The 27,368-nt window shown below is 46.3% G+C and overlaps 1 protein-coding gene across 6 annotated transcripts in view; it reads left to right on the top strand.

Moving 5' to 3' along the window:
• mon2 (Mon2 homolog, regulator of endosome-to-Golgi trafficking) overlaps window positions 1–27,368 on the top strand; it is a 210,372-nt gene that overhangs the window by 17,855 nt on the left and 165,149 nt on the right. For 4 of the 6 annotated variants that reach the window (XM_077640316.1, XM_077640317.1, XM_077640314.1 and 1 more), the window contains exons 14-24: window positions 185–468; window positions 3,653–3,700; window positions 5,026–5,113; window positions 7,468–7,920; window positions 9,283–9,702; window positions 12,565–12,699; window positions 13,377–13,511; window positions 13,922–14,062; window positions 14,234–14,397; window positions 15,407–15,569; window positions 19,853–20,122. In XM_077640316.1, coding sequence (XP_077496442.1) covers window positions 185–468; window positions 3,653–3,700; window positions 5,026–5,113; window positions 7,468–7,920; window positions 9,283–9,702; window positions 12,565–12,699; window positions 13,377–13,511; window positions 13,922–14,062; window positions 14,234–14,397; window positions 15,407–15,569; window positions 19,853–20,122 — 2,301 coding nt within the window. The remainder of the gene's footprint in view (window positions 1–184; window positions 469–3,652; window positions 3,701–5,025; window positions 5,114–7,467; window positions 7,921–9,282; window positions 9,703–12,564; window positions 12,700–13,376; window positions 13,512–13,921; window positions 14,063–14,233; window positions 14,398–15,406; window positions 15,570–19,852; window positions 20,123–27,368) is intronic. The other 2 variants (XM_077640318.1, XM_077640315.1) reach the window with 1 other exon arrangement.

Here is a 27,368-nt window from a genome sequence, read left to right as displayed (position 1 = left end):
TTCCATTTCCCATGCTGTCTGACACGAATGTTCCCACAGGCTAGTGCTTGCATACCAGCATGTGAAGGGCCTTCGTTCTTGTATCAGCATAGTGACGCATACGGGGGCTGCACATACTGGTGTGGCGCCGACGTGTGAAGGATATGTGGCACTGCTGACGCATGCATGTCTTGGCATGACGCAGTTGACGGCCAAGAATCTGCAGTGCATGCGTGCCATCCTGGGTCTGGCGCAAGCACATGGTGCGGTGCTGGGCAGTGCCTGGCACCTGGTGCTCACCACTCTGCAGCACCTGGTGTGGATCCTGGGCCTGAAGCCTTCGACCGGTGGCAGCCTCAAGGCAGCACCCAAGAACGGCTCTGATGGCACCACTGCGGGCACCAACTCTTCCGCAGTCATCACCACGGCCGTCATGGCTGACTTGCCCGTGCTGTCGGCCATGCTGTCGCGCCTCTTCGAGAGCTCCCAGTGAGTGGCTATTCAAGGGGCATGCATAGATATTTGGCTTACAGGGCTAGAATATAGAGTAAACCATTGTTAACTTAAACTCGCATATCTCGTAATATCATTTAAGTCGAACATATTTCATGTTACTGATAGGCTCTGTGTATTTCTCTCCTTATCTTGAAATGTATTTGCAGTGAAATTCAGATATCTAGAAATCTGCTTTGTGAAAACTCGAAACAAGACTCATTAGCAAGCACACCTTGCAACAAGCAAGTTCGTGCTGGCGTACATTCCACTTTTTACTCCGCATAATTACAGCGTTGACAGCCAAAGCCAATGCATGCCACTTGTGCTGCTGGTTCCAAAGCTTGGAGCATGCACAGGGTCCGTTTCCTAGGCTAGCAACAGCTGAGAAGACCGGCAAACAGAGCGCCATTGCTTAATCAGCGCATCCATGCATAAAGCTTGTGCACTCTTCACTGGTCATATTTGTTGCACTGCCGGGCATGAGTTTTCTTTCATTGTAATTTATGACTGAATAGTCAGTTTGCATCATGCAGTTTTTGGTTTAGGTTTAGGTTTATGGGTGTTTAACGTCCCAAAGCGACTCAGGCTATGAGGGACACCGTAGTGAAGGGCTCCGGAAATTTCGACAACCTGGGGTTCTTTAACGTTTATTGACATCACACAGCACATGGGCCTCTAGAATTTCGCCTCCATCGAAATTTGACTGCCACAGCCGGGACCGAGATGCGAGTTTGCTGAATCTATGATTTGGGCCAGCATGAACTTTGGGACACAAACGAAGAGAGACACATGGAACACGGAACACAAGTTCATGCTGGCCCAAATCATGGATTCATACCAACTGGCCCAGAAAAATGCCATTTTGGAGTTTGCTGAGTAGCAGCAAATCGAACGGTGAATGGTTCAGTAGTTTTGGATTCGGGCGCGCCCTGGATGTTACCAGAAAATCAGCAGCTCATCTAGGAAAGTGACCACCAGTATGAATGATCCGGCTTGGATCTGGGTAAATGGCACACAATTCATCCCCATGCCATTTACACCTTTCGCAGCCATACCGGTCTTCCCAAGCCTGCCTTGTGTGCACCTGCATGAATGCTGGTTATCTGGCGCAGCAGGGAGCATAAAGTGTGCAAGTAAAAGCTTTTTTTAAAAAACCAGGTAATAAATCAGGGGTACACAATTTACTCAAGAGTGTAAATTACGTGAGTAAATATGGTAATTACACCTGTTTGACAAGGACATGAGAGCAGAACATGGCAGCACTACACACACTGAAAGCTAGAGCTTTAGAACAAGGCAGATCTATTTGACAAACTACACGATTGTAAGTCGACCTATTTTTCAAAATTTTAATTTCCGAACTGGGGGGGGGGGGGGGTCAACTTAAAATCGAAACCAAAGCATCGCACCATAAATAAATGCGAGACAAATGAGATATCAGGCATGCTACAACGTGGTTGCATTTTTGCTGCGCGGCTTCGTCGCATCGCTCTTGATGCTGGCCTTAAGCAGCTGCTATGTCAACGTGTAGAACCGGCATCCCCACCACGCGCGCGGTGGCCGATGGTGGTTGTTGATAAGCAGCAAACCGGCACCAGCCCACTCCCCACACATGACCGCAGATTGCATCTGCTGATAGGCGGCGGCCCGATAACGCATTCGCGTTCTACTCTTAATAGGCGTCCTCCAATTTTTTTTTGTTTACTTTCAACCGTGCACTCGGCGCTCAAGGGAGCGTTGATAGTTGATGGAAGGACCGCTGTTCCAATCGCTGCGGCACTGCCACTCGGAACCGCAGCGGTGCTGGTGAGTGTCGGTAGCCAATGGAAGAGCCGACGCCACTCACGCATAGTTTGTCTTTGGCTCTGACGCATTTGACTACTGCCAGCCACGTTTCACAAGTTTTTAATGTAGTGCATTGTCATTCGTCCGGTAAGCCACCGGCGCTCGTTCACGGCTACATCCAAGATGGCTGTCATTCTTTACACCGAAGAAATGTACAACTGCATGCCGGGCCGCAAGTTCGACGTTCACAGTGGGTGATACAGATGTGGCAGCTGCAGCGAGGCAAAATTTTCAGTTTTCCACGTGATTTCATGATGTGGCTGTTTGTGAAGTGTGGGATTTCGCTGAACAATGATGTTAGAACGACGAGCTGTGCGACCACAGCAGTGATCACGATAGCAGGGCTAGTGAGGACGATGCCGCAAGTGTGGATGAGTGAGTCCAGTGACTAATACATTTTCGTTTTGGAGTGTGCCCACGGGCGCTCTCGCACGCGGCAGCCGATAGCAGGTGGCGATAAGTGGAGGCTGCAGGATAGTGCTATCACGTTCTATTAAAGGCTAAGTGTAAATGCGCTCCAGGTTTTTTTTTTTTTTTTTTCAGAAATGGGATGTGGGCGGCTCGACTTACATTCGAGTCAACTTACAATCTTGTAAATACGGTAGATGACAGTCCTGGCTTGCAGATCACATGTTGCATGATGCAGCAGCACTCAACTGCTTTGGCATCAAGCTTTTAGAAAACTGCATATGATGTAAGTCATTGTCAGAGAATCGCATGACGCATGGTGAACCCAAATGAAAGAAAAGGGGAATGGGTTTTTCTTGCTGATTTTCCTTTTTGGATGTGCTCCACGGTTATTGCTTCTATTCATGAACCAAGCAGCGATTTCTGTACTGCAGTCTGTACTGCAGTCTCTTAGTCAGATGCTCTTTTCCGTCATTGTATGGATGCTTTGTTTGAGGATGACTGGTTCTTGAGAAGTGGGTTGGGGCGTAGCTTTCATGTCACTTAAGTCTTGTTCAGTCCTGGTTTTAAACATTGCTGAGTGATAAAGTTTTTGTAATATTCGTCCTGATACACTTGTCCTTATCTCCTCCGGAGTCTGTGTTCTAAAATGTACAGTGTTTTTGTTGACGTTCTGTAGGTGCTTGCAACTGACTCCGTGTTTTTGTCTGTTCTCTCTCTCTCTCACCGTCCCATCCTTTCTCTTACCTTCGCTTTTGAAAATTTTTATTTCCATTCTTCTTTTCTACTCTCGTCTCAACCATCCCTACTTTTCTCTGCCCATCATGATCTGCGAAAAAAAACCCGTCTGTGGAATTGAACCTTCCTCCTCTCCTGTCCCTTCCTCAAACATGCGAAAAAAAAAACACAATTGACGCTGCCGCAGCTACGTGCCCCTGGCCGGCACGCTGTCACGTGTCTTTCACAACTCCCAGTAAGTGTGGCCTCGTCGATTTCTAAGCTCCGCGCTGTCACTTTCGTTCTTCCTTCTTCTGTTCTTCGTGCCATCGTCGCCGTCTTTGTTTTCCGTTCTTCCTTGCTTTCGCTTGCTCAGTTCGTTTCTCGGAATCTGTGTTCCATGCCATCTGTGTCCTCAGTTCTCGCCTCTTTCCTTGAGTTATGTTCAGAGCAGATAAAGTTTATTTCAGTACTTTTCGTTTTGCAGTGATTTCACCTCATAACAACTATCGTGTAACAGCTGCTATTGTGCACATATGCACTGGAATGGGTCCTAAGCGTAAACATCATACTCAAAGTTTCTCTGTGTGCAGACTGATAATTTTTATTTTCATTTTATACAGGATTCTCTATGTTAGTTGATGCATTTTAGTTGCGTAGCTGCATGCTACATAAACTTTTGTATTGTGGACTTGGTAATTCAGAGCTGACCCAAATTTTCTTTGAATCCTATGGAGTGGAGGTTAACAAGAGTGTTTTTAACGCACTTTATTTTGACGACACTGAAGCGTTGGTCGAAATAAATGGATGTTCGAATTAGGCATGTTTGAATTAATGAGATTCTGCCGCATATGGCTTCATTCTTTTGTTCTGATGCCCATGTTCAATTTCTCTTTTGGAGTGCATGCCTTAGGTAATAGAGCATCCATTTTTCTTTGGTTGATTGAATATATTGCTCTCTGGTGCTGTTATCCACATTTGCCTGTGCTTTTAGATCTCATGTTATCTGTACTAGTGGTCTCTCTGCAGCTGAGCTGCAGTCTGGAATGCATGCGTTTCAACTTTTGTCGGCGCCATGTTTTGCACACTTGTCAGAACTGAGCTTGCTGCAGTCATAGACAAAAAGTTACTGTCCTTTTTTAAGTATAATTTAAAATTATATTCTAGCATGAAGTGCTTTGTTTTTGCAACATATAAGTTGGACATGCCTTAGGCACCCCCTGTGGCACCACTCTGCATGATGTCCACCCAAGGCCTTAAGTGGGCATCCACATTACACAGTCCATTGTTGCAGTCATTCAGGAGGCTGCTCAGGAAAGAGCAGCATTCAGTTTAGCACTGTATACCTGCTATCGTTCTGCACCTTGCCCACCAGATGGTACAAAAAAAAGAAATGTGACTGTCCAATAATAAAACGTAGACACCGATCGCAGTCAGAATTAAGCTTGGAAGAAATCTGAGAGACATTTTGGTGCCTGTACGGGAGCCTTCTTCGTTACTCTTTGTCAAGAGCTATTGGCATTTTCAAAGTCAAGCTTGACTTTGAAGATGCCAATAGTATAGCACTTGTGTTTTGCGCAGGTACTTGGATGATGTGGCACTGCATCACTTGATCGATGCCCTGTGCAAGCTTTCCACAGAATCGATGGAGCTGGCCTACAACAACAGAGTGAGTGGCTCTTGAGCAGCTCTCCATTGGTGTCATTTTGCATGGAGGGTAAAGCTCCATTTCGAATTGCCTGGTTTTTACAAATCACCATTGTATCGCATTCTCCGTCAATTTTAACGTAACCCATATCGTGAAGCTCATGTGCGTTGTTAACGGTAACAGGGATGTTTGTGATGCAGTTGGTAGTGAGAGGTTACTTTGTTTTCTTGAATGAATGATTTCAATATGAGTGACAATTTCTTCCTAAAGAAGTTTCTGCATTGTGAGTGCTGGTTGCATGCCACTGTGGCTGGGGCGCTTTCACATCGTCCTGTGTTGAAGATAAGCGGTATAAGTAGCTCCTGTTGCTCTGTAAAAAGGTTGGAAATTTACTTTTGTAGTTGTGCCTGGTGGCGAGAAGTCTTGGCAGGGGCCACATTGGTTTTTCATTCAAGAACTGCTTGAGTAAATAAAATTTACAATTTTAATTGACTCGAATCTGTTTGCGCTGTCTTGGTCTTCTATGCCCATTCAGGCACTAATTATTATCCGACGGAGAAAAATTTTCATATTTTTGTAAGGAGCATGCCAAAAATCCACTGAATAAAATTCTTGCCCTCTACGAATATTAATTATAAAGTTTCTGCTGGATCCTCATATAACCACGCTGTGGCTCAAAACTGCTTTCAAGGTGCCAGTTACATTTTATTTAACTGATTCCTGTCGTATAAAGTCATTCCGTAAACAAATCAGCACATCTTAGGCACTTTTAAAAACTACTTGCAAAACAAATAGCACGGCCACTGGGACCGTATCGGGCTACCTTAGAACATGAAGGTATTCATTTTGAAAACAGTTTCCTGTGTTCATTTTATATTCCTGGCTTGATGTGTTTCTACACATGATCCGTGTTGTCCTGCTGGCATCATGTTGCTCCTCCGAATGTCAGCAAGCAGTTGAATCATAGCCAAAACAGATTGCTGGTAATCACAGTACTGCTCTGTCGTCAAGTGTCCTCAAAGATTGTTGACTGGTGCCTGGCGAGTGTTGAAGCACAGTGACAGACTGGAAGAGTAGATTAGTGGCAGGTTGGCAAGTGAGGTCAAGGTTAGAATTCAACTTTTGTACTTAAAGAGATGACTTGAAGGGACTTAACCATGAAGAAGTGTTGTCATATTGCACTGGGCTGCTATAGCTGCCCATGTTGCTTCAGCCATGTTCATGGCTGTGAGACAGCTTGGCTCATGCACAACTGTAGTCAGATATGACTAAAGAACAAAGCAGCAAATGCCTTTCAAAGGAGGCCCAGCCAATGGCATCCACTGACTGTCATGACATCATGCTTAGTCACTTTGCACTTGCATGCCTGACATCGCGATATGCAGTTGAAACTTAGCAGGGCTTCTCGAACTGGGTTCTGCAGAACCCTTGGGTTCCTTGCAGTGCTTTTTGTGTTTTCTGACCACCTTAGTTCGTGTATGGCTCAACCCCACACCTTTCCTTTACCCACTTTATGTTGGGACTAATCGCATCGTAATTGCTTATAGCTACAGCCAGTCATTGCTAATGGGATTTACTAGTCATTCCTTCTTGGGCTGCTCTTTTTTTTCAAGCAGGAAGTCGTCGATGGCAAAGCACATGGGGTTCCTCAGTACCTTTTGAAAGCCAGAAGGGTTCCTTAAGGCAAAAGGATTGAGAATCTCTGAAAGGTTGAAAGCAACTTTAGAAGTGAAAAAAAATTCACCGTGTGTCCACCTCTCTGGTATGCAAATTTCAGTGACAGTTGGGGTGGTGCCAAATGCTGATTCCATTCGGAGTGCTTAATACTATGGGCAGGTGTGTAGATTTATGGGGGATTTAACGTCTCAAAAAGACTCAGGCTATAAAGGATGCCATAGTGAAGTGCTCTGGAAATTTCGACAACCTGGGGCTCTTTGACATGCACTGACGTCGCATAGTATGCGGGCCTCTAGAATTTCGCCTCCGTCGATATTCAACTGCCGTGGCCGGGATTGACCCCATGTTTTTCGGGTCAGCAGCCGAGTGCCATAACCACTGAGCTACCGCGGCAGCTGACCTGTGTAGAATGTCTGTTGTGTTTATGCTGCTGCTCCCACATTAGAGCTGTGGATAAGCTGCTTTAATGAATGCCTTTCGCTGAGAGTGTTGGAGCAGCTGGGTGGAGCAGCCAGTCTTGTGGAGGTAGGTGTGCAGAGGAGGCGTGTGTCAGGCTTATGTCATGCATGGTCATGCATGGTCAGTCGTGCACCTATACTAAGGCGGTTGCCCAGCATGACAAAAAAAACTAGGAACGACAGAAAGCACGGAGGGGGTGCGTACATGTCTGTACAGAGAGGAGGCTTTTGTCTGTGCAGGAGCCTTCGCTGTTTGCCGTGGCCAAGCTGCTCGAGACGGGCCTGGTGAACCTGGGCCGGGTGGAGGCGCTGTGGCGGCCAGTGACCCAGCACCTGCTGGAGGTGTGCGCCCATCCGCACACCCGCATGCGCGAGTGGGGTGCCGAGGCCCTCACCTACTTGGTTAAGGCAGCGCTCAACCACTCCTCTCCCAGTGGAGGAGGAGGAGGGGGAGAAGCAACTACTGCCTCCTCCTCTTCCTCCTCAGCACCAGTGGCAGCAACATCGGCATCCGACAATGCGACCGCACCGGTCCATGCGCCGCTGGCATCACGGAGGAGCCTCCAGGTGCTGCTGCTGGCCCCTCTGGTGGAGATGGCATCTGCCCACCCGGACATCCGGCAGAAGCAGCTGGACTGTACCCTCTCACTGCTGCACAGCAATGGAGAGACACTGACCCATGGCTGGCCTCAGGTGAGGGGACAGTCCTCTTGCTGATCTGGTCTGGTTCTAATGTCACCATCTGTCATCTACTATTCACCCGTCCATTTTTCATCCTTTCATATTTGTCCCTTCTACTGTTCATCATCCACCATCCACCTCATGTGCCATCTACCCCATTCACCACCCATCTCATTCATCTTCCATCTCATCCGCCATCCATCCCGTCTGTCTCAATCACCGTTCACCATCCTTTGTTCATTTCATCCACCACCTGTCTCATCCACCGTCCACCTCATCCACTGTCCGTACCATCCACTGTTCGTTCCATCCCTCATTCATCATCCACCTTTCATCCTATCCACTGCTCATCATCTGCCATCCATTTCAACTACTTTTCATCATCTGCCATCTTACATCCGTCTCATTCACTGTTCATCGTCCACTGTTCATTCCATCCACTCTCCGTCTCGTCGTCCCCTGCTTACCATACACTCTCCATTCCAACCACCGTTCATTCCACCATTCGTTCGACCGACTAATCATTCAATCCACCGTCCATACCATCTGCTGCCCATCTCAACCACCATTCATCATCAGCTGTTCTTTGCACCCACCTTCCATCATCCACCATATGTCTTGTCCTCTGTTCATATTCACTGTCCATCCCATCTACTGTCTGTCTTGTCCACTGTTCACCATGCACTGTCTTTTCTGTCCACCATGTGTCTTTCATTTTGGTTTGTTGTTTTGTTGTGGGGTGGTTGCAATGTTCCAGCCAATTAGCAGGCTCTAAGTAGCCAATCTTTCGTTTTCATTTATATGCCGAGAGTTCAGTGCTTGCTAAAACACTCTAGATGGTCAGAATCAATCTGGAGCCTTTTGCTAGTATGGCTCGTTTTAGTCCACCAACTCTGGGGACAAAAATGTTATTAATCACTTTAACAGCTTTAACTTTTACCGCTGAAACCCTCCCAAGATTCTGTGGTTGTTGTTCACATGAAATGACATTTTCACATGTGAGGTCACGAGACCAGTTGTCATTGGTCACTTAATGTTTGGTTCATGTTAATGAAGAACAGCCACTGGCAGTACGAGGTCTATGCACTGGTCTTCAGTAACAGTTGTTGGCCAACTAATTAGCTCAAACTGCAGCATTTCTGAATTTCATGGGACCAGTTGGTCACAATGTGACCATTAGTCACATTGCCTGCAGCTCATGTTCATGGATGATGTGGCCCATTAATTGTAAATGAGATTATTTGGTCATGTAACCTATAGCGTGACTCATCAAATCACTTGGACATGACCGCGACACTGCTAACAGCTGATGCCATGAAGTAGAGTCATGTACATAAACACCCCTTCACCTTTCTTTTCATTTTTTTTTTTCAGGTGCTGACCATCATTGGCGCCATCTCGGAGAGCCACGGGGAGGCGCTAATCCGGTCGGCGTTCCAGTGCCTGCAGCTGGTGGTGGCTGACTTCCTGCCAGTGATGCCACGCGCCTGCCTGCAGCTGTGCGTTGACACGGCTGCCCGCTTCGGCTCGCAGAACCAGGAGCTCAACGTGTCGCTGACGGCCGTCGGCCTGCTCTGGCACATGGCCGACTACCTGTACCAGAACGCGGAGAAGCTCAAGCAGGAGGAGGGCGACTGGGACCCCTTGTGGATGTGCCTCTTCCAGAGGCTGGGTGAACTGTGCGTTGACCCACGCTCGGCGGTCCGCAAGAGTGCTGGCCAGACCCTCTTCTCGACCATCAATGCCCACGGATCAGTGCTGCGTCAGGAGACCTGGCAAGCTGTGCTCTGGCAGGTGTGTTGCGCCACTCTGAGATAATTGAGCCAAGCTTTCAAACACCTAAAAATAGCTTTATGGGGATGAGCTCATTTATAAAATCTTGAGTTTTTTTGGGGCAGCAGTGTGACGCCACAGGAACTCACTCATTCTCCAACATTGTTCCAAAATTTTACAGCCTTTGTACGCTGTGAAATTTTGAGCTTTTACTGCATAAGAGTGCAAGCCAGATGCAGCTGTTCCAAGCTGCAGTGAAATGCACTTTCAAATTGTTTGCCATTTGAAAACAATGTGGCCTCAGTGTTGTATCATCTTTTCTTCATCAGTGGCATGTCTTCTAGCAACGAGAAAGTTATTGTAGTCTTCTAACAGCACATACCTTGCACTTGTGCCAGCTGTTGCATGCAGGCTTGATTGGCTGTTGTTGAATTTCTAGCAGTTTGAAGCTGAGTAGCTGGGAAGCAGATCATTCTCGCTATTAATGTCCAACCACATATCCCTGAGAGGGTACAGGGTCGTCCACTCTTAGAATGTCGCTCCGTGCTGCCGGCGCTCCGCGGGCCGCCTCTGGCGGGCGCCGTAGAAACTATCGCGCAGGGGCAGTGAGAGCCGCAGACGGGGCTTCTCGCGTCGTCTGCTACAGTGTGCTCTGTATTGCAGTAAAGTGGGCTTTAATTTTGCACTGCATGCGCATAACGCCGATCGGAGAAATGTTTTTGACTAAACAAAAGACTGCTAAGAAGCCTATCAGCTACTTTTATTTCATTGGAGAAACAGTACGAATGTGTTCTGCTTGCATGGTTAAGTTGAAACCTACAAATAAGGACACTGGGGAGAAAATGCACGCCACGTAATAGTCAAAGCTTTGCTACTGTTGCTTCAATGGGATGGAAGCGGCTGATAGGCTTCTCAGCAGTCGTTTGTTTCTCACGTTTCTTCGATCGGCGTTATGCGGACACAGTTCAAAATTGAAGCCCACCTCACCACAATACAGAGCGCACTGTAGCAGACGACGCGTGAAGCCCCACTTAAGGCTCTCACTGCTCCTGCGCAATAGTTTCTTCGGCGCCCACTAGAGGCGTCCCGCAGAGCGCCAGCAGCACGGAGTGACATTCTAACTAAGAGTGGACGACCCTGTACATAAAAAGAAAGTTGTGGGGGTGAGCAACATAAGTGGTCACAGTGGTTTTGCTGCGTGCGAAGGAAGTAACAATTCTTAAAACAGCTTTGGTGATTGTAAAGGCAGCACTCAGTTGCTTTGTGTGCAAGAACTGTCTTGGGTTTGGTTTTTGGGGGGTTAACATCTCAAAGCGGCTCAGGCTATGAGGGACGCCGTAGTGAAGGCCTCCGAAATTTCGACCACCTGAGGTCCTTGAACGCGAGACCTGTCTTCACATCAGTGCAGTCATAGTGTATGTAGTAAAACCTTGTTGATACTTTCCCGGTTCATATGATTCCTCAGTTCATACTGTCAAAACAGTGGGGAATAAATATGACCTATAGTAGTGTCACACTATTTTTGTTCCGGTTAATACGTTCCTGGCTATCATTTTCCTGCTACTATGTTGAAAGTTTAGGACAATTCTGGTCGTATAATATGTTAGGTGATCAACCACACACGTGTCAACTTATGAATGGGTGAACCTGGGAGCATGGAACTTGAAGAGCAGATATGCAATGACACTCATCCGACATGATGGCTTCTCTGCAGTGCCTGGGTGCCAACGGGTGAAACATCTAAAGCAAACTCTGCACAACATACGAGCTGGCTGTTCCTCCAGTGACGCGACATTGAGTTGAAATGCAGTGGCTTCTTTGCAGTGCCTGAGGGCAATGGGAAGAAGCATCTGTGAGCTACAACGAAGCGCTTACATATGAACGGGCCAGGTCTTGGGAGCACGTCATGAAGGACAAGTGTGTTGCTTCAGCTGCCGTGATGGCTTCTTTGCAATGCATTAATGCAAGAGGGGGCGAAGCATCCAGAAACAATGAGAAAGCGAGCTCGACTAATTGGCTCAGTGGTTATGGTGCTCGGTTGCTGATCCGAAAGACGCGGGTTCGATCCCGGCCACGGCAGTCGAATTTCGATGGAGGCGAAATTCTAGAGGCTCGTGTACTGTGCGATGTCAGTGCACGTTAAAGAACCCCAGGTGGTCGAAATTTCTGGAGCCCTTCACTACGGCGTCCCCCATAGCCTGAGTCACTTTGGGACTTTAAACCCCTTAAAAGAAACCAAACCAGTTTTTCCATGCGTCTAGAGACCGGATACGCTGTGAAGTTCCTTCCGCACTAAGGACATGTATAAGTGGAATGAATTCTGGGAGTACTAGAAAAGGAGCTGTCTAAACCTTGTGCCAAGAAAGGCTAATCAAGAGTTTTACAAAGTTGTAAATAAATGCCTCTGTATCTCATTCAACAGTTATATTTTTCAAAATTTAAGTGGTTTGTATCATGTTTTCCTGATAGTGTTTTTTTCTCTCAAATTTTTTTTACATGTATCAAAGAAGTTGTACTGCATTTAGTGTGCCCTGTGGTTCTTGGTTCACACTGTGCGAAATTGCAAGTCACAGAAGTCACAGTTTGTGGGAAAGAATCACATTTAGAATGCAGCCTAAAGATTCTCTTGAGCAAAGGGAAATGAATAATATATACTCTGGGGTGCAATAAACTTCACGTTACTTCTTACAGAATTGAAAATAGGAAAGTTAGCATAACAGTCCATACCGCCATAACAGTTAGCATAAAGTGCATAACAGGCTTAGTACCCTGCATTCAGCTCAACACCCTTAACACTACTTCATTACAAGTACTGTATAATACTACAGTGCTCACGCCCGCAGAATATGCCCGTTTTAATGGCGGCTGGCTTGTGCCGTGCAGGTGCTTTTCCCGCTGCTCGATCGGGTGCGGACGCTGTCCGGCTCAGCGTCGACGGAAAAGGTCAACGACATGGGGGGCAACATCCTGATCCACCACTCGCGCAACACAGCACAGAAGCAGTGGGCCGAGACGCAGGTGAGTGCCACAAGTTCACACTTTTGCTTTGTACTGTATGTGCTCAGAGCGAGCTGCTTGAGGACCATACAAACATGAATGTCACCTGCGGGTTCTGATTTGATAACATGAAGTGGGCACTGCACTGTGTTCAGCGGCCTGTAAACATTTTTTAGGTACAGGAAGGTACATTTTGTGGAAGTGTGCAATACATCACTGCAGGTGGAGATGGAGCAGCCTTTCGTATAAGCGCACAGACAAGCATAGTGTCACATGGTGGTGGCCAGAGCAGATAGGTGATAGGCAAATGCTGATAGGCAACTGTTCATTAAGGTGAACTTGTGCACGCTAGCAATAAACTTTGTTACTGCTTCTGAACAATCGCAACACAAACACTACAGCATTTCTATAACAAGAATCGAAGTGTGCTCGGGGGTCATTGGCCTGACGCAACTGCACTTTGTTTAAAGGTGACTAAAAACCTTTGAGATAGAGTACTTAACATCAAACATCATGGAAATTGTCATTATATGATTGTGATTATTCCAGAGCACTCTGGTTGTGTCCCACATAGGGAACAAAGGGTAAGGCTGTGTGTCGAAGGTGATAAACAAACATTGTGGGAAAACCAACAAAGCTTCATAGCAGTATGCTTAGAACTAGCGAAACTGCATTTGTCTTCCTTTTTTTTTCCCTAGGTGCTGACTCTGTCGGGTGTAGCGAGGGTGTTCCATGTCAAACGTGAGGTGCTTCACACGTTGGGCGACTTCCCCCGTGCCTGGGCGCTGCTGCTTGAATTTATCGAGAACTCAGCCTTGAGCAAGAACAATGAGGTGAGCATAAACTTCTTTCTGCACCAGATGAAGTTTTTTTTAATCTCTTACAGTGATGAAATGTTACTCCCATTGCATTAATTGTTATCAGAGAGAATGTTGGACATCAGAGAGGGATCCTAGTTCTATGTAGAGATGTTATGCAGGACTTTTATTTGTCCTTGTATGCTTTACATAATTTTGTTATACATTTGCATATTGCTATGTTCACTTGTTATGTTATTGCCATGCAGTGTATTCATTTGCAAGACATTGTTATGTTTATACATTTGCTCAACATTCTCTTATTAGCAATATACTTTGGTGGAAATCGTTTGCTTGCTTTACGTTGAAGTATGAATTTGTTTCCAAGTGTCTGTTGACAATATACAGAAGGATGTTATCGCTGTGGCCGCTTTTGCACCTCACAGGTGTCCCTGTCAGCGCTGAAGAGCTTCCAGGAGATCCTGCACCTGAGCCGTCCTGCTGAGGGAGCAGGGAATGGTGGTGCCCTGTTGGGGCGCTCAGCTGACCCACAGGGCGAGGCCGCCCTCTGGTGCGCAGCCTGGAAGGTACAGGTCATGAAAGCATTGCCTACACTGAACTCACAAGAAAAAAAATTATCCATATACATCACTGTCTAGTATTTGTAGTTCAGATTATTTGAGGTGACAGTGTTTCATGCAGTGCAAGTTCCTTATTTACAGGGTTTGGTTTCCCTGCTTTCTTCTTTTTGGCTCCAGGTGTGGTACAACATTGGCATTGAGAGCACCAGGCCCCCACCAGATGTTGCTGTTGACGACGCACGCTTCTCCAACAGCCTGTCTCTGCTGTACATTCCGTCCCAAGCATTTCTCACCGCACTCGTTCAGATCTTCCCGCACCTCTTCCAGCACATAAAGAACAGGTGAGGAGCTGGCCTCTGCTGGATGGTGCATCCCTACATGCTGGAAAGCTGATTTAAAAGAATTGGGAGTTCATTTTGGCATGCTACACTCGCTTCAGGGGTTCGGAGGCTGGCTTTTGTTTTTAATGCTAGCATTAGAAACCCCATCAGCACAAGAAGTGCCTGATGTTGGCAGTGTGTGAAGCCTTTGGGGAGAGAAGGAAAAGTGGAGATATGGGGAAAGAGCTGGGAGGAAGGAGTGAAGGGGAGGGATAGGACGAGGGGAAAATGGAGAGAGGGGGTGAGTCTGTGAGAGATAACAGGTTGCGAGAGGGAAACCGAGGTTGCCAGTCAGAGTCAATCAGCGCACTGCTTGCTGGGTTGAATCAGGCGAGTGGAGAAGGGGTACGATGTGTCACACGATGATTGATGCCACCCGCTGCTGTCAGTGGGGGAAACGCAGATGCTAACGCGTACTCTGCCGCAAAAATCACATTGATCGTCTGTGACGTTTTTTTTTTTCTTGTGGGATATAAAAGGTCAATCATGGGCGCCAAGCACACTTCATCAGTGTTATATAATCCAGTTCGGCATTGTTACATTGTTTCTACTGGTAACATTGTCAGGTAAAAAGAAATAAAGGCTTTTGGCCTTTGTTGAAAATTTCAATCAAGTAGGTGTCACTGCTAAAGCCATGTTATAATTACATTGAGAAGATAAAATTCAGTGGGACAATGTTGCTCAGTTTGAAGTTTTACTAACATGAAGGGCAGTCTTCAACAAGACCTGCTTTGGAACTGATGAGTCACTGCGATGATCTAGGCCTGACATCGAAATGAGCAAAGTGGAGGTTGCCCGTGCACTGTATAACTCAGATGAAGGTGCCTTAGTCAGTCGTATTTTATAAGGAGTAAATGTGTAAAAAGTAGCTTTGTATTTCTTATGTGATCCCACATCTGTAAGTTGAGCTGCTTTCTGGTCAGTGCTCATTGGCAACTTTGCTGGGTTTGCTTTCATTCTGCTGTGCCAGGTTCGTGGTCTCCGACTTCCAAAAGTTTGCAACTGTCGTCCAGAATGCCGTTGCTGCGCCTGTCCATGGGGATGCCTCGCCCTTCATTTTGCCAACCCTGGCGGAGGTGGTGCTCACAACGCTGCAGGAGTCTGTTCTCAATGCCATGGACACACTGCACAAGGTGCACCCCGTTCTTCCCTCCGTTTTTGCCATGTACGGGCTGTGAAACACACACATGCAAAAAAAATCTGTCTGCTGCTGAATGCATTTCATTCAAGTGACCTGCCAGCAGCAATATGATGATTAGTAATGACGGTGGCAATGAATTGTGATGAATGCGGTCATTATGAGGGATGTGGTAACATTCAGCTCCGTAACGGGCACATTTTGTAGCGATAGCTACATTACAGTAGCATTTCGAGCCTTCAGCGTGGCGGCGCGCCACCCTGTGGAGGCGCCCCCACCCTGTCACGTGGTTGGTCACGTGGTTCGTCTAGTGGTTGGTCACGTGACCAAGTTCCACTCGGCCAGCTGTAGCTATCGCATCACTCCAGGTTTAACCAGAGCTAAACCACCGCCAATTTTTTTTTTTTATGGTACCAAATAATCATTTAGCACCCGTGCTGTCATCTGTCGGCAAGCCAAACAAATGCTTTGGACGAGCCCTACTCGTTGTAAACCAGACACACAGTGTCAGAAAACACATGAGGAGCTGGACTCGTCAAGAGCCAGAAATGACAAGTGACAAGTCTGCTTATGACGATCCAGGCTTGTACAAATCTGCAAAGGTGTTACAGGGACACTGAAAACAACTGCACGCTATTTTTGTTCTGAGCAAATATCAATTCTGTGGCTCTTTCTGGCATGTTGATGTTTGTCCAGCAGCAAAAGATGTATTTATTGCTGTGAGAATTCCATTTAGATGCTTTTCCTCTATTTGATTCAAGGTCATAACGTCTGCACTGAAAAGGACTCCTTTCTTCACCGTTTGGGAGTGAATAGTGGCGTACTCTAGCCACTGCAATCCATGCCAAAAACTATGCCGATGCAGCGCAGTTTATGTGCGAGATCAACCGATGGTGGCAACACCTGCTTTTCATTTTTTGGTCCTTTCCATCAAAAGCTCCATGTTCAGTGAAAGTAGCATCTTTGTCTTGGAATGCGGTAATCTTTCCAAGCCAACTTTTATCTGGTCCTTAGTGTCAGTTTAATAGGGCTGAAAATACAAATTTTCACTTATTTTAATATCCCTTCAAACTTATTCAAGTGTAATTACTGACTTAATTTCTGTTGGAAAACTATGGACGTGGAATATTGTGGAGCAGGCTCCAAGTGCATTCCGTGTTTAAAAAAGGAACATGCCAGCATTCCTAGAGCTTTGCCTTTTCCCCAAGGCCTGTGGACAACTTTGCCTTCCCGTGAGGCTACCACAGAACTGAATGGTCATCAAAAAGCAAAGCATGTTCTGAGCACTGACCTTTGGTTGGAGGATAACTGATTAAACATTTCACCATCGACGTCATCAGCAGCCAAGTTGAGTTTGCTGCAGGACAAGAACCTTTCCCACCGGCCTTCCTGTTTCGCACCAGCTGCAATCGTGTTGTTTGAGCAAGTTTCCTGAGCTTGTCGCGTTAGCTGAATCTCAGCTGCCCCCAGTTATACAATCCTTCTCCTGCACCCAATAGACCACCAGTCGTTAGTGCTCTAAATCACGTATGTAGCCCTTGTCCTTTTGCTGTTTTTAATTTTGCTTAAATATTCAAAACTCACATTTTCTTTTATTCGTGGCACTTTTTGCTTCTTCATGTTATACCTGTCACTTTAACTTCCGTCATTCACAAATCAGCTCTAAAATCTGCAAGGAGTTTTATGAGAGTGTATTGCATGCCTTCTGCCACAACGTGGCCAACTTATTTGCTTGAGAGCAAACTTTCGAGATGAGGAAAGGTAGGCACGATGTTTTGAGTTGTTGAATATTTTGTTGAAGGGAGACTGAGGACGAATAGAGGTTGGCCTGCATCAGTAGTGTCCCGCACTCTAATCACAGAGAGGCCACTCTCACCAAAAACGAAGCTTTTGTAAGCTAGAAAAGACTAAACAAGGAAATAGTCAAACCTCGTTAGTGCATATTTAAAAAAATTTCAGGAAAAAACCCTATTATCCGGGGAAATGTATGATCCAATCCACCAAATTTTTTTAAATGTATCTGTTGAATGAGGTAAACAGACATTTATTGACAGTTTCACTTCATAAAAATGTCGATTAGCGTTTCTTTGCACAAGGTATGAACAAGTACTTTTCTAGTGCTCGCAGAAATCAGTCTGCGTTTGTGCTGTCAACGCATCTTGTCCGGCGACAGCAATGGCAAAAGTAACCAAACTCCCTTCCTCATAATTTTGGACGCTTCACCCCTTTGCACGGTATTACTGCGGGGAAGCCACCGCGGCGCCTGAATTTCACAATTTTTCTTATGTATGCTGCGTTCCCCAGACCAGGCCCGATCGTGTGTAAGCGCATCACAGTAGTTCATAGGTGCTTCGCCTCCTTGCCCATATCCACCGTGAAGAAACCTCAGCTTTCTCCTATTTATGTCGCGCTTCCGCAAAAACGGCTGTCTCGAATGTTAGCGCGCCGTTTTTATTTTTGTTGTTGTTGTAATGGTGGTGGTGGTTGTGCTTCGACCCGCCGCGGTGGCTTAGTGGTTAGGGCGCTCGACTACTGATCCAGAGTTCCCGGGTTCGAACCCGACCGCGGCGGTTGCGTTTTTATGGAGGAAAAACGCAAAGGCGCACATGTGCTGTGCGATGTCAGTGCACATTAAAGATCCCCAGGTGGTCGAAATTATTCCGGAGCCCTCCACTACGGCACCTCTCTCTTCCTTTCTTCTTTCACTCCCTCCCTTATCCCTTTTCTTACGGCGCGGTTCAGGTGTCCAACGATATATGAGACAGATACTGCGCCATTTCCTTACCCAAAAAGCCAATTATTATTATTTAATTATTATGGTTGTGCTTCGCCTCTTTGCACTTTGGCTCTGCAGAGAAGCCACCACAGCGGGTGACTGCCGCTGCATTTCAGCTCTTGATGTCGCGTGCCCTCATGTTCGGCCGCCTTGTATGTTTGCACATACGTTTTAAACGCAGTAGCCGGTAAATCGTGCTATTCGGGAACATAATAACCGGAAGGAATATTGTGTAACTTTACGTCCTTAATTTTCAGTTCGAACCAGGAAATCATGAAAACAGGGAACGTGTCAACGAGGTTTTACTGGTGTCGGTATCACCGGCCGATTCCGCAAGTAAACTGCCTGCGTCGACACATGTTTTTTCGGCATGAATCCCAGAGGCCAGGCTTCACTGCTATTCACTTCAATACGGTGGCAGCCTATCCTTTTCGGCAAGGGTGTCATGAATTTGAATCGATTGGTGGGAACATTTCTAAATCCAATTTTCTCATCAATACTATATGTATCTTTTGCTGCTGGTCAAATGTGAAGGTATCGAAAAAAAGCCAGAGAACCAATTTTTAGTTTTTTAGTGAGAACGATATTTGGATGAAGTTGTTTTCAGTGGTCCTCTAAATGCACTAACTTGAGATAAATATAATTCACTCTTCCTGTTGCTGGCCTCCTGGTTTTTAGTCCTCCAATAGGCAGAGTGACTGTAGGGGCCAGGTGGTGGTTCCCTGCCCAACGCTCTAACCAGGATTAATTTCTGTGACTTATTTTCCTAAAATTTACTCACAGCACCTGTCAGGCATTACCGTGCTATGTGGTTTGCACCTGAAGAACTAGTTTGGCTACTTTATTTACAAGATGTCCTCAGTTATGTTCAGCGTATATTTTAAGCACACTGCTGTCTTTAAAATTTATCCCCTTCCTGTGGAAACCATTTAATTACCTCACTGAAAAGCTGTTGTCACTGCTCACGATAGTTATTCAGGCTGCCAGAAAAGGGCACCGCTGTTTTGTTCTGGCTCATCAATGCCTTTCTTGCTTCAGTTCTATCTTGCTTACAATAGTATAGAAGGAAATGTAAATCTGTTTTGTCCGTCCAGACAGATTTTGGTTGAGCGTGATTGCCCTTAAGAAGATATATAAAGTAGGCTTATGTGAAGACTACAGTGGGATGAATTTTAATAAAACGGAGAGTTGAGCTAGTCGGTACATACTGCCGAGAATGACAGCGCTGAGACGGCGTTATTCCCAGCAGCGGATGGATTTTAGTGCAGCATTATTTTTTTCTGTCTTTTCATTTGAATGTGATCAGTGCTACTTGCACGGGATGACAGGCTAGAGGATGGACACAGACTCCGCTGCCGCAAGACACACACACGTGCAGTGTCTCTGTCCTTTTGTATGTTACTCTAAGCCAGCACTGTTATTTATGTTTGAGTGCTGTGTCCTGTAATCAGCCAGGTCAAGTCACTACCTTGCTGACGGATTTTCCTGTCTTTCCATTCCAGGAGGCACTTGCGGGCACAGATAACCTACAAGCAATGGTACCGTCCATTTTCGGCCAGCTGCTGAGTTTTGCCTGCTACGCCTGCCAGGCACCGGCCTATGGGAAACTGCAGGCGCGCCCTGGTGGCATTGCCCCCAAGCACCTGGACTGGGTCACACTGAGCTTCGTGCCCTTTGGCGAGCGTGCCATGGAGATGGCTGTGTCTCTGTACGTGCAGACAGCGCAGCGGCCAGTCGTCATGCAGGCCGACATCCTCCACGCCATCGTCAAGGTCAGCTGCATGTTCTGTCTCTCGCTCTCTCTCCTTGTAGACCTCGATCACACCGGTACGTTGTTAAGATGTGATGGCATTGATGTAAACAGTGTGCTGACCAGCACATGCCCATGTGCGGCCTTCTGCTGTAATTATTGCAGAACGAACGTGACTGACGCATCGAATGCGAATTAACGTTAGAAGACGTGTAAATGTCGTAACGTGAGTAAAACGGAATGCAAGCAAAATGTTCAAATACAAGCAAACATTGTACAGTCGAGCCCGCTTATAACGAACATGAGCGTCACGTGGCATCCGTTCGTTAGATCCCGTAGTTCGTAGTAAGTGGACCACAGCTTTAAAGACAGTTGCTTGTCAAAATACAAAATTTTTTCTTTGCAAAAAGTCCGTGATGGACGTCTGTTTCTGCAGCGCAGATCCGATGAGGGAGGTTTCCAGTTTATTTAAAGTGGAAGCGTTTGTATCGCCGAGGCCCTTGGCATAGATAAGCTGTCTGATGCTCTCTATGTAGCTCATTGCTACAGGCGCGCTTATGGGTGCTGGCTCCGAAGTTTCATCCTCATCTGATTCCCACGCATCACTCTCGTCCCGCACTTCAGAAATGATGTCCTCGTCCATGCACGGCTCTGCGGTGTCTGCGTCGTCATCTACAGAAATAAAATCATTCCAACTAATGTCATGACCCCCCCATGTCAGAGTCGATGACGCGCTGCCACAAATCGCCGCCGGGCTGGTCATCTTCCGAAGCATCAGGCTCGGCATCAGGCACTGTGTCGACGAAGCCGGCCTTGCGGAAGCAGCTCCGTTCGCCAGTGGCCGTCACACCCGCCCAGGCCTCTCTCATCATCTTTACCGCTGAACACAATGGAAATGGGCACGGTGTTCCCATCCGCCATCCCGAATTACAACCAGGACCCGAGATTTGAACGCAGCCATTGAAACGTCTGCACCGCAACAAGAGTGACAAAAGTGCGCGATGGCGTAGACGTGCAACGTGCACAGGCGGCAATCAAGCCAATCAAGCCAAAGGTACAGATGCACAGCACCAGCGGAGAGACCAATGAGGGGCGTCCGTGAGCGTCAGTGCAGCCACCTCTTGGCTCCCACGGAAGGCCTGCTTCACAGAGCGTGGTGTCCGTAATCGGCACCGGTGGCGTCGTGGTTGATCGCGGAGGCCACGCGTGGATTTACAAGAGTGAGGAGAGGGGAGTGGAGTTACGAGGAGGGGCGGGAGGGTGATGTTGGAAGGCGTGTCGAGGGTTAAAGGGTAGCTCGCTTGAGAGCGGCACGAAACGGGGCAGCTAGCTGGCCTGCGATGAGTCTCGGGAAAAGATGCCGCGCGCCGGGCGCACAAAGGGGTCGGAGGCAGGTTATCTCGCATCGCGGCGCCAGTTTTACGCCGTCCGTTCGCTGTAACCGATCAGCAGGTCTTAATGACGTTCGTTATACGTGTGATTTTGTGCCATTGAAACAATGTATATTTTGACGGTCGTGCACGTTTCGTTCGTTATAAGCGAAAGTTCGTCTTAAGTGGGGCCGTTATATGTGGGCTCGACTGTAACACTAGCAAAACAGAACGATAGTGAAATGTTGAACGCTAGTATAACATAAAACAAGAGTGAAACGCCTAATTTGAGTAGAAAGTCGGCAAGCAAAGCGTCAAATGAGTGCTGTACACTTTGCCCAGATATGGCTTGTGAGTTGTTGCCTACCATAATGTCGCACTCTCTTGTTTAGAAACATGAAGAGGGTCTGTATCTCTCTCACTGTCATCACCAGTACTCGGGTCGAACTTGTGCCATGGTGGCTTGCTGGCTGTGCCACTTTTCCACTGAGCACAAGACAGTGGGTTCAGTTCCAGTGGTGCTGGCTGCATGGTATCGTGGCCAAAGCAGTGAAGACACCAATGACTTGGCATCGGGTGTTCAGCCTCTGCCGTTGAGTGAGCATGAAATGGCAGCGGCAAAGCCTTGTCGAATCACGGAAGAACTTGGGATTCATGATGACAACAGCAGTGAAAGCTGCTGACAGTTGCCGTGCCAACGTTTCAACCGTATCGCGAACTCGTGTGGAACGCGCGCAGCATATCACTCGTGTCGCATTATACTTCAGCACGTATTGGACATGGCGGCAGTAGCCAGTTAGCAAAGTTATGGGAAAGGGGTTTGGAGCGAAAGGTTTGCTTTAATAATGCAAAAATTAGGATGCGTAATGTCTAAAGAGAAGATATTTTTGTATAAATATGCACGGTTTTGGCTTGTTGTGGCAGGAAACTTCAAACACGTATGCTCTGACCGCCGTACCGGCTGCACATTGCAAGCGCGTTCACCTCACAGGATGCTGGGAAGGTAAACAGTCTGGTCACGTGATACATCTTCGCTCTGGCGCGTGATCTCGGAGAGCATGGAATGTTTCGATGAGAGAGCAATCAGTTGCACTCTTTCTGTGCTACTGCTCGGCTCTTCATTGCTCGGTGCCTCTGCTCCTGTTCTGCCAATGGAATGTGCCATGAGACTGTTCCTGAGAGCAACCTCTGCTGTTTCACATTTTGTCTTACTGCTAACTGGCCGGCATCTTCCTGACATCTTTTCCATGCAATCTTTCCAAATCGATGCCATATTATGCCTCACAGTTATGTTACTGCTTCACTGCACGTCATACCTTTCATCTGCATCCCTCATCGTTCAAGGCACTATACAAAGGAAGAAGTCCTTCTATCACTTTCGGTTCTTCTTATTGGGTCTTATTCGTGTTCCATTCCTTGTTCGTATGTTTACTTTAGCAGGATCTGTTGTGGCAGTTGCTGTAGTGGTCATTTAATTTGTAAGTCATTACTGACATTATCTCCACCTGCTGCTGTGGCCATTGACATCAAAAAACATGTGCCACTCACATGGCACAGGCATTCAACATGCAGCAAGAAAGACAGCAGGAAGCCTGTATTGTCAAGGATATTTTAGCCAGCACGGTAAAAACCGCCAGTATGCTGCTCTGCGTCGGGGAGGGAGTTTCGGGCAAGAAGGGCGGAACCGAAGGAGTGCGAAAATTGTGTGCATTTGATGCATTCACGATTCATGCGAGTGACTTCACATGTCGCATTCTTGGTGCCTCTTGCGACCAGCCTGAAAGGTCTTTAGACATTCTTGTGAGCAGTGTGAACTGCTGGTTCATGTGCAGCGTACAACTTTAACATCGGTGTCATCTCCGGTTTCACAGAGGGTTATGTCACCTGTAAAGGATAGAGGAAATGAAGCTGATAAACTGTGTATGGAGAGAAGAGGGGTAGAAATTGGATATGGGGCAAATGAAATTGATTGTGAAAACTGCTTCAATGGGAAATGCCTTCCCTCATGCACCAGTTCAGCTTGGGTAATAAAGTCTGGAGAGGGGAAATACAGCAGTGCTTAGTTTTAGGGTTCACATAATCAAACCGAGTGCTATGGCTGGACTGTGTCAGAGAACCTCCATAAGACAGTTAGGGGAAATTTGTCTTTCGTATTGGTATATTGTTAGCTAATGCAGCCCATCTGTGAAGCTGTGAGTAGTCATGATACCCATACACTGAACTCTTAACATTCGTTGCTAGTGCTGCCACTTGAGGCACACTGAAATTTTAACCAGTTTGTACACTTTTTTGAGCTCAGCCGGCATTTATAAGCTAATTTTGACATTGTTATTTTGGGCACTTGTAAAAAAGCACGCAATTCATGCAAAGCAGCAGACACGTTTAATCAGATGTTTTACCCTGAGACAAGCACGATGTGCTTGAGGCTTTATATCTCGTTTGCTTTATGTATTAACCCGGGTGGAAATAACTAAAGGAGGAACTTCGGCTATTTTGTTGCTTTTGTGGTAACTGGCATCGGTAAGAGGAGGAAACCGAAAAAGATGCCTACGGACTTCAGCTAATGTTTTGCTGTGGAAAAATCGCATGCCGGTCATGATATGTCCAAGAAACAAGAAAAGGCAGAGAGCTAAAGGCTTCCCAGTCAACAAAGCCACAACAGAACCCCTTGAAGTTGAGGTTTATGGCATGCTGCCATCCTACTCTACAGGTATGTAGAGTTATAAATCACGATGGCTGCCGTATGTTTCACACTACTTCATGCGCATTGGGATTTCTTGTGTTCCTGAATTCATGCTCCTGTTGCCAAATCAAGCGACATCACCACATATCCTTTCTCGTTTATGCTTTGTTGCCTCGCCTTTTTTGGATAGCGCTCTTGCCATTGTATGTGTAAGGGTTCTGTCTCGGGGGTTTAGTGTACAGCGTGCGAGTTTAATTTGAAATGTCCTCTTACTTTACCAGTATGTTGTGTTACTACTGCTGGTTATGCCCAGCCTGGCCTGACATAACATATGTACTCTCTTGGACTTCATATCCAACCTTGGCAACGGACTGAACATATTCCTCAATGTTTTTGTGCTTAGTGAAAATGGAATATTTGACCTTTTGTGTCTAGTCGATATTTTCTTGGCAGCAAGAAACGCATTTTTTGCCGAGAATATTGGATTTTAAAAATAGAACATTCTTTTTCCTCCCACTCGGTTCAGACTCGTGATGCCAGTAGAGTGCTATTTGGAAATTAATGGTGGCATAGCCCTGTTTCAGAGACCCGCGCAAAAAAAAAAAAAAAATTGTTGACGTCGTCTCAATTTCCTTTCGAGAATGGCCGGTGATGGCGACACCTTTGTCTTTTTTTAATTGTCTGGATATTTCCTAGCTTGTAGAAGTTCTGTTTTCAGTAATGGCAGTGTCTTTGTCATTAGAATATAGTAATCCTTCGATACAGGCCAACTTTAATTTGACCTTGGTGCTTTTTTGACGGGCTACTCAGAAAGTTTCTTCAGGTCCACGCATTTTAACGAAACATTGCTACTCCCAGTTCTTCTCTCTGTCCTGATATCGGCACCAGATTTTGCAGCATGCAACATTTTCTGCCTGCTACTTTACAGCTTCTAGTTTCATGACCATGTTTGGGGTGATTTCTGTGGGAAACCCTGTGCTTGCTATGCTGCAGTGCACTTTGATGCGTGCTCTGCACTTGCTGAATCGGAATATGACAGACTTGGGTTCGGTTTTTTTGGACATTCATAAATGGAGTCATTAACAGAGTCATAAATGGAGTTTAGCCACTAAATGCATGTATGGCAGTTTTGCGAAAATGTGCAGCCTGACTCTAGTTTCGAGTTTCTTGTTCCTGAGCTTGTTTTAGTTGGCATTTTGAAAACCGATTTGTTACAAAGGAGAGATGAAGCCCCAAAACACGTATAAAGTGGTTGTAACTGCAATATGTTCAAAAGCTTCCCCTATGCCTCCCTTTAGCTTTGCTCCCCAGGAAACCGTATTTATTGTAGTAGCCCTATTTTTACATGCCTTAAGGGGACGTGGCAGTTAAAACTACTTATGTTATTTATTTTATTATTGTTACATTTTAAGCTAGCTGTTGCAGTTTAATAATTGCAGACATCCTTGTGGCACTGAATAACTACAGAAAAATTGAGCACGTTTTGACGCGTAAGCGTTAAAGCTCTCATTCTGCAGAAAATGTGCCTTCGTCGGCGTTGTGAGTGAAAAATCCCTGGAGAACCAACCTAACCTCGGTGGGCCACCTAGGTGATGTGGCCTTGTGGCGTCGTCACAACCCGCCCACTGCTCTGTGAGCAAACTGCGCACCGTGACAGGTGGCAGTTAAATTAATGACTGGTCACTCGAGAAAAGCAACCTGGGCCACACAAGCCCCACTGCTGGCAGCACTAAGAATGCAAAGTCCAGAATGACCAATTCTGCATATATGGGCACTAATTAACACATTAACGCTGTTGCATCATACCCCCAAGGCAAAGCTTAAGTGCCCCTACAATAATTTTTTGTGTACATGTTCATAAAGCCCTGTTCTATGCAATAAGGCTGTTAGTTCAGTTTTTGAGATGCTTAGTCCTCAGTCCAGCATGCATACTAACATGGTAACATTGCCTACGAAAATAAATTTAAAACAAAACTCTTGTGGGAGCATTATTGTTTTCCTGAACATGTCAGGACTCATGAGCAAAAAGCTTCATCATTCTACTGTCATTTGTTACGAAATGCCAAAGGGATTAATGATGGAAATCACAGAACTGAAAGCTGAGAAAACCAACCTTACAGTTTATTCATTTTCCTTGTTTATCGCCCCACTTGCTTTTGGTTTTGGCCAGAGAAATGCCACATTGCAACCAACAGAAGCTCTGATCTCTCCTCTTCACTGTGGTACAAAAATGGCTGTGCTCCGTCGTTGGAGGGCCACAGAATCGCCAGGACCGTCAGATGCACAATACGCTCACAATTTTCCACAAATCCTTATTTAATACTGTCATTTCCTTAATTTATACTGCATGTATCAGTATAATTTTTTGTCATGAGATAAATGAAGGCCTGAGTATTGTAAAAAAAAACTGAAAAATGTTTTCAGTTCAGGCGATGTTATTTGTCACATCCCCACTTGAAGAACTACTCCTTTCATGCTGCTTTGTGGAATTTTCCGAGCTGTTGTGCCAACTTTCCCCTGGCTAATTCCTTTAATTCGAGCCTTTGTATGAGCCACGTTATCAGTTATGCTTGTTAGTCTTTGAACATTGCAGCCGCTACCTATATGGGAGAAGCGGACTTATGGCCTTATTGACATGCCCGGTTGTTTTTTCATCTGCAGTAATGGATGTCTTTTAAGCAACGCAGATTGTTCATGGTCTTTTGCAGGCTTCTATGACACATTAAATTAGATGTGCACATTGTTGTTGCGCTGCCGACCTTTAGGGAATTAGCTTTGCATCATTTATCAACACTATGGCATTCACTGTGTGATAATTTCCGAGAATTTCTTGCGACCTAACTGACCTTTGACACTGTAGCCTTCCAGCGCAGTGTTAGGGCCTTCCAATGCTTGTCGCAAAACACTCTGCTTGCAGGTGCATGGGTCCGCAAAGTTTGTGCATTTTTACCCGTTTTGTGAGGCTGCGCATGCTATTGTTCCCAGTTTTTTGCTTTCAGCGGCGAGGCTTCTGGACAGTTTGACATTCAATTTGTGATGTCGACCATTATGCGCTGTGCCTTGCGTTATACCTCGTTACTTGGGAGTCAGATTCACAAGTCCTTGCAACAAATCTGCTCTTTTGGAGTTTGAGGCATTTGACAACTTGCGCTTTCATGGATTTTGAGCACCTGTTATTTTAAAATCTCAACAGAGTGGCTTTTAAGGTTTTTGTA

This window comes from Amblyomma americanum, chromosome 10 (genome assembly GCF_052857255.1).
Source record: "Amblyomma americanum isolate KBUSLIRL-KWMA chromosome 10, ASM5285725v1, whole genome shotgun sequence".
NCBI classification, from domain to species: domain Eukaryota; kingdom Metazoa; phylum Arthropoda; class Arachnida; order Ixodida; family Ixodidae; genus Amblyomma; species Amblyomma americanum.
The sequence above is the reverse complement of the archived record's forward strand: the minus strand, read 5'-3'. Positions and strand labels throughout refer to the sequence as shown.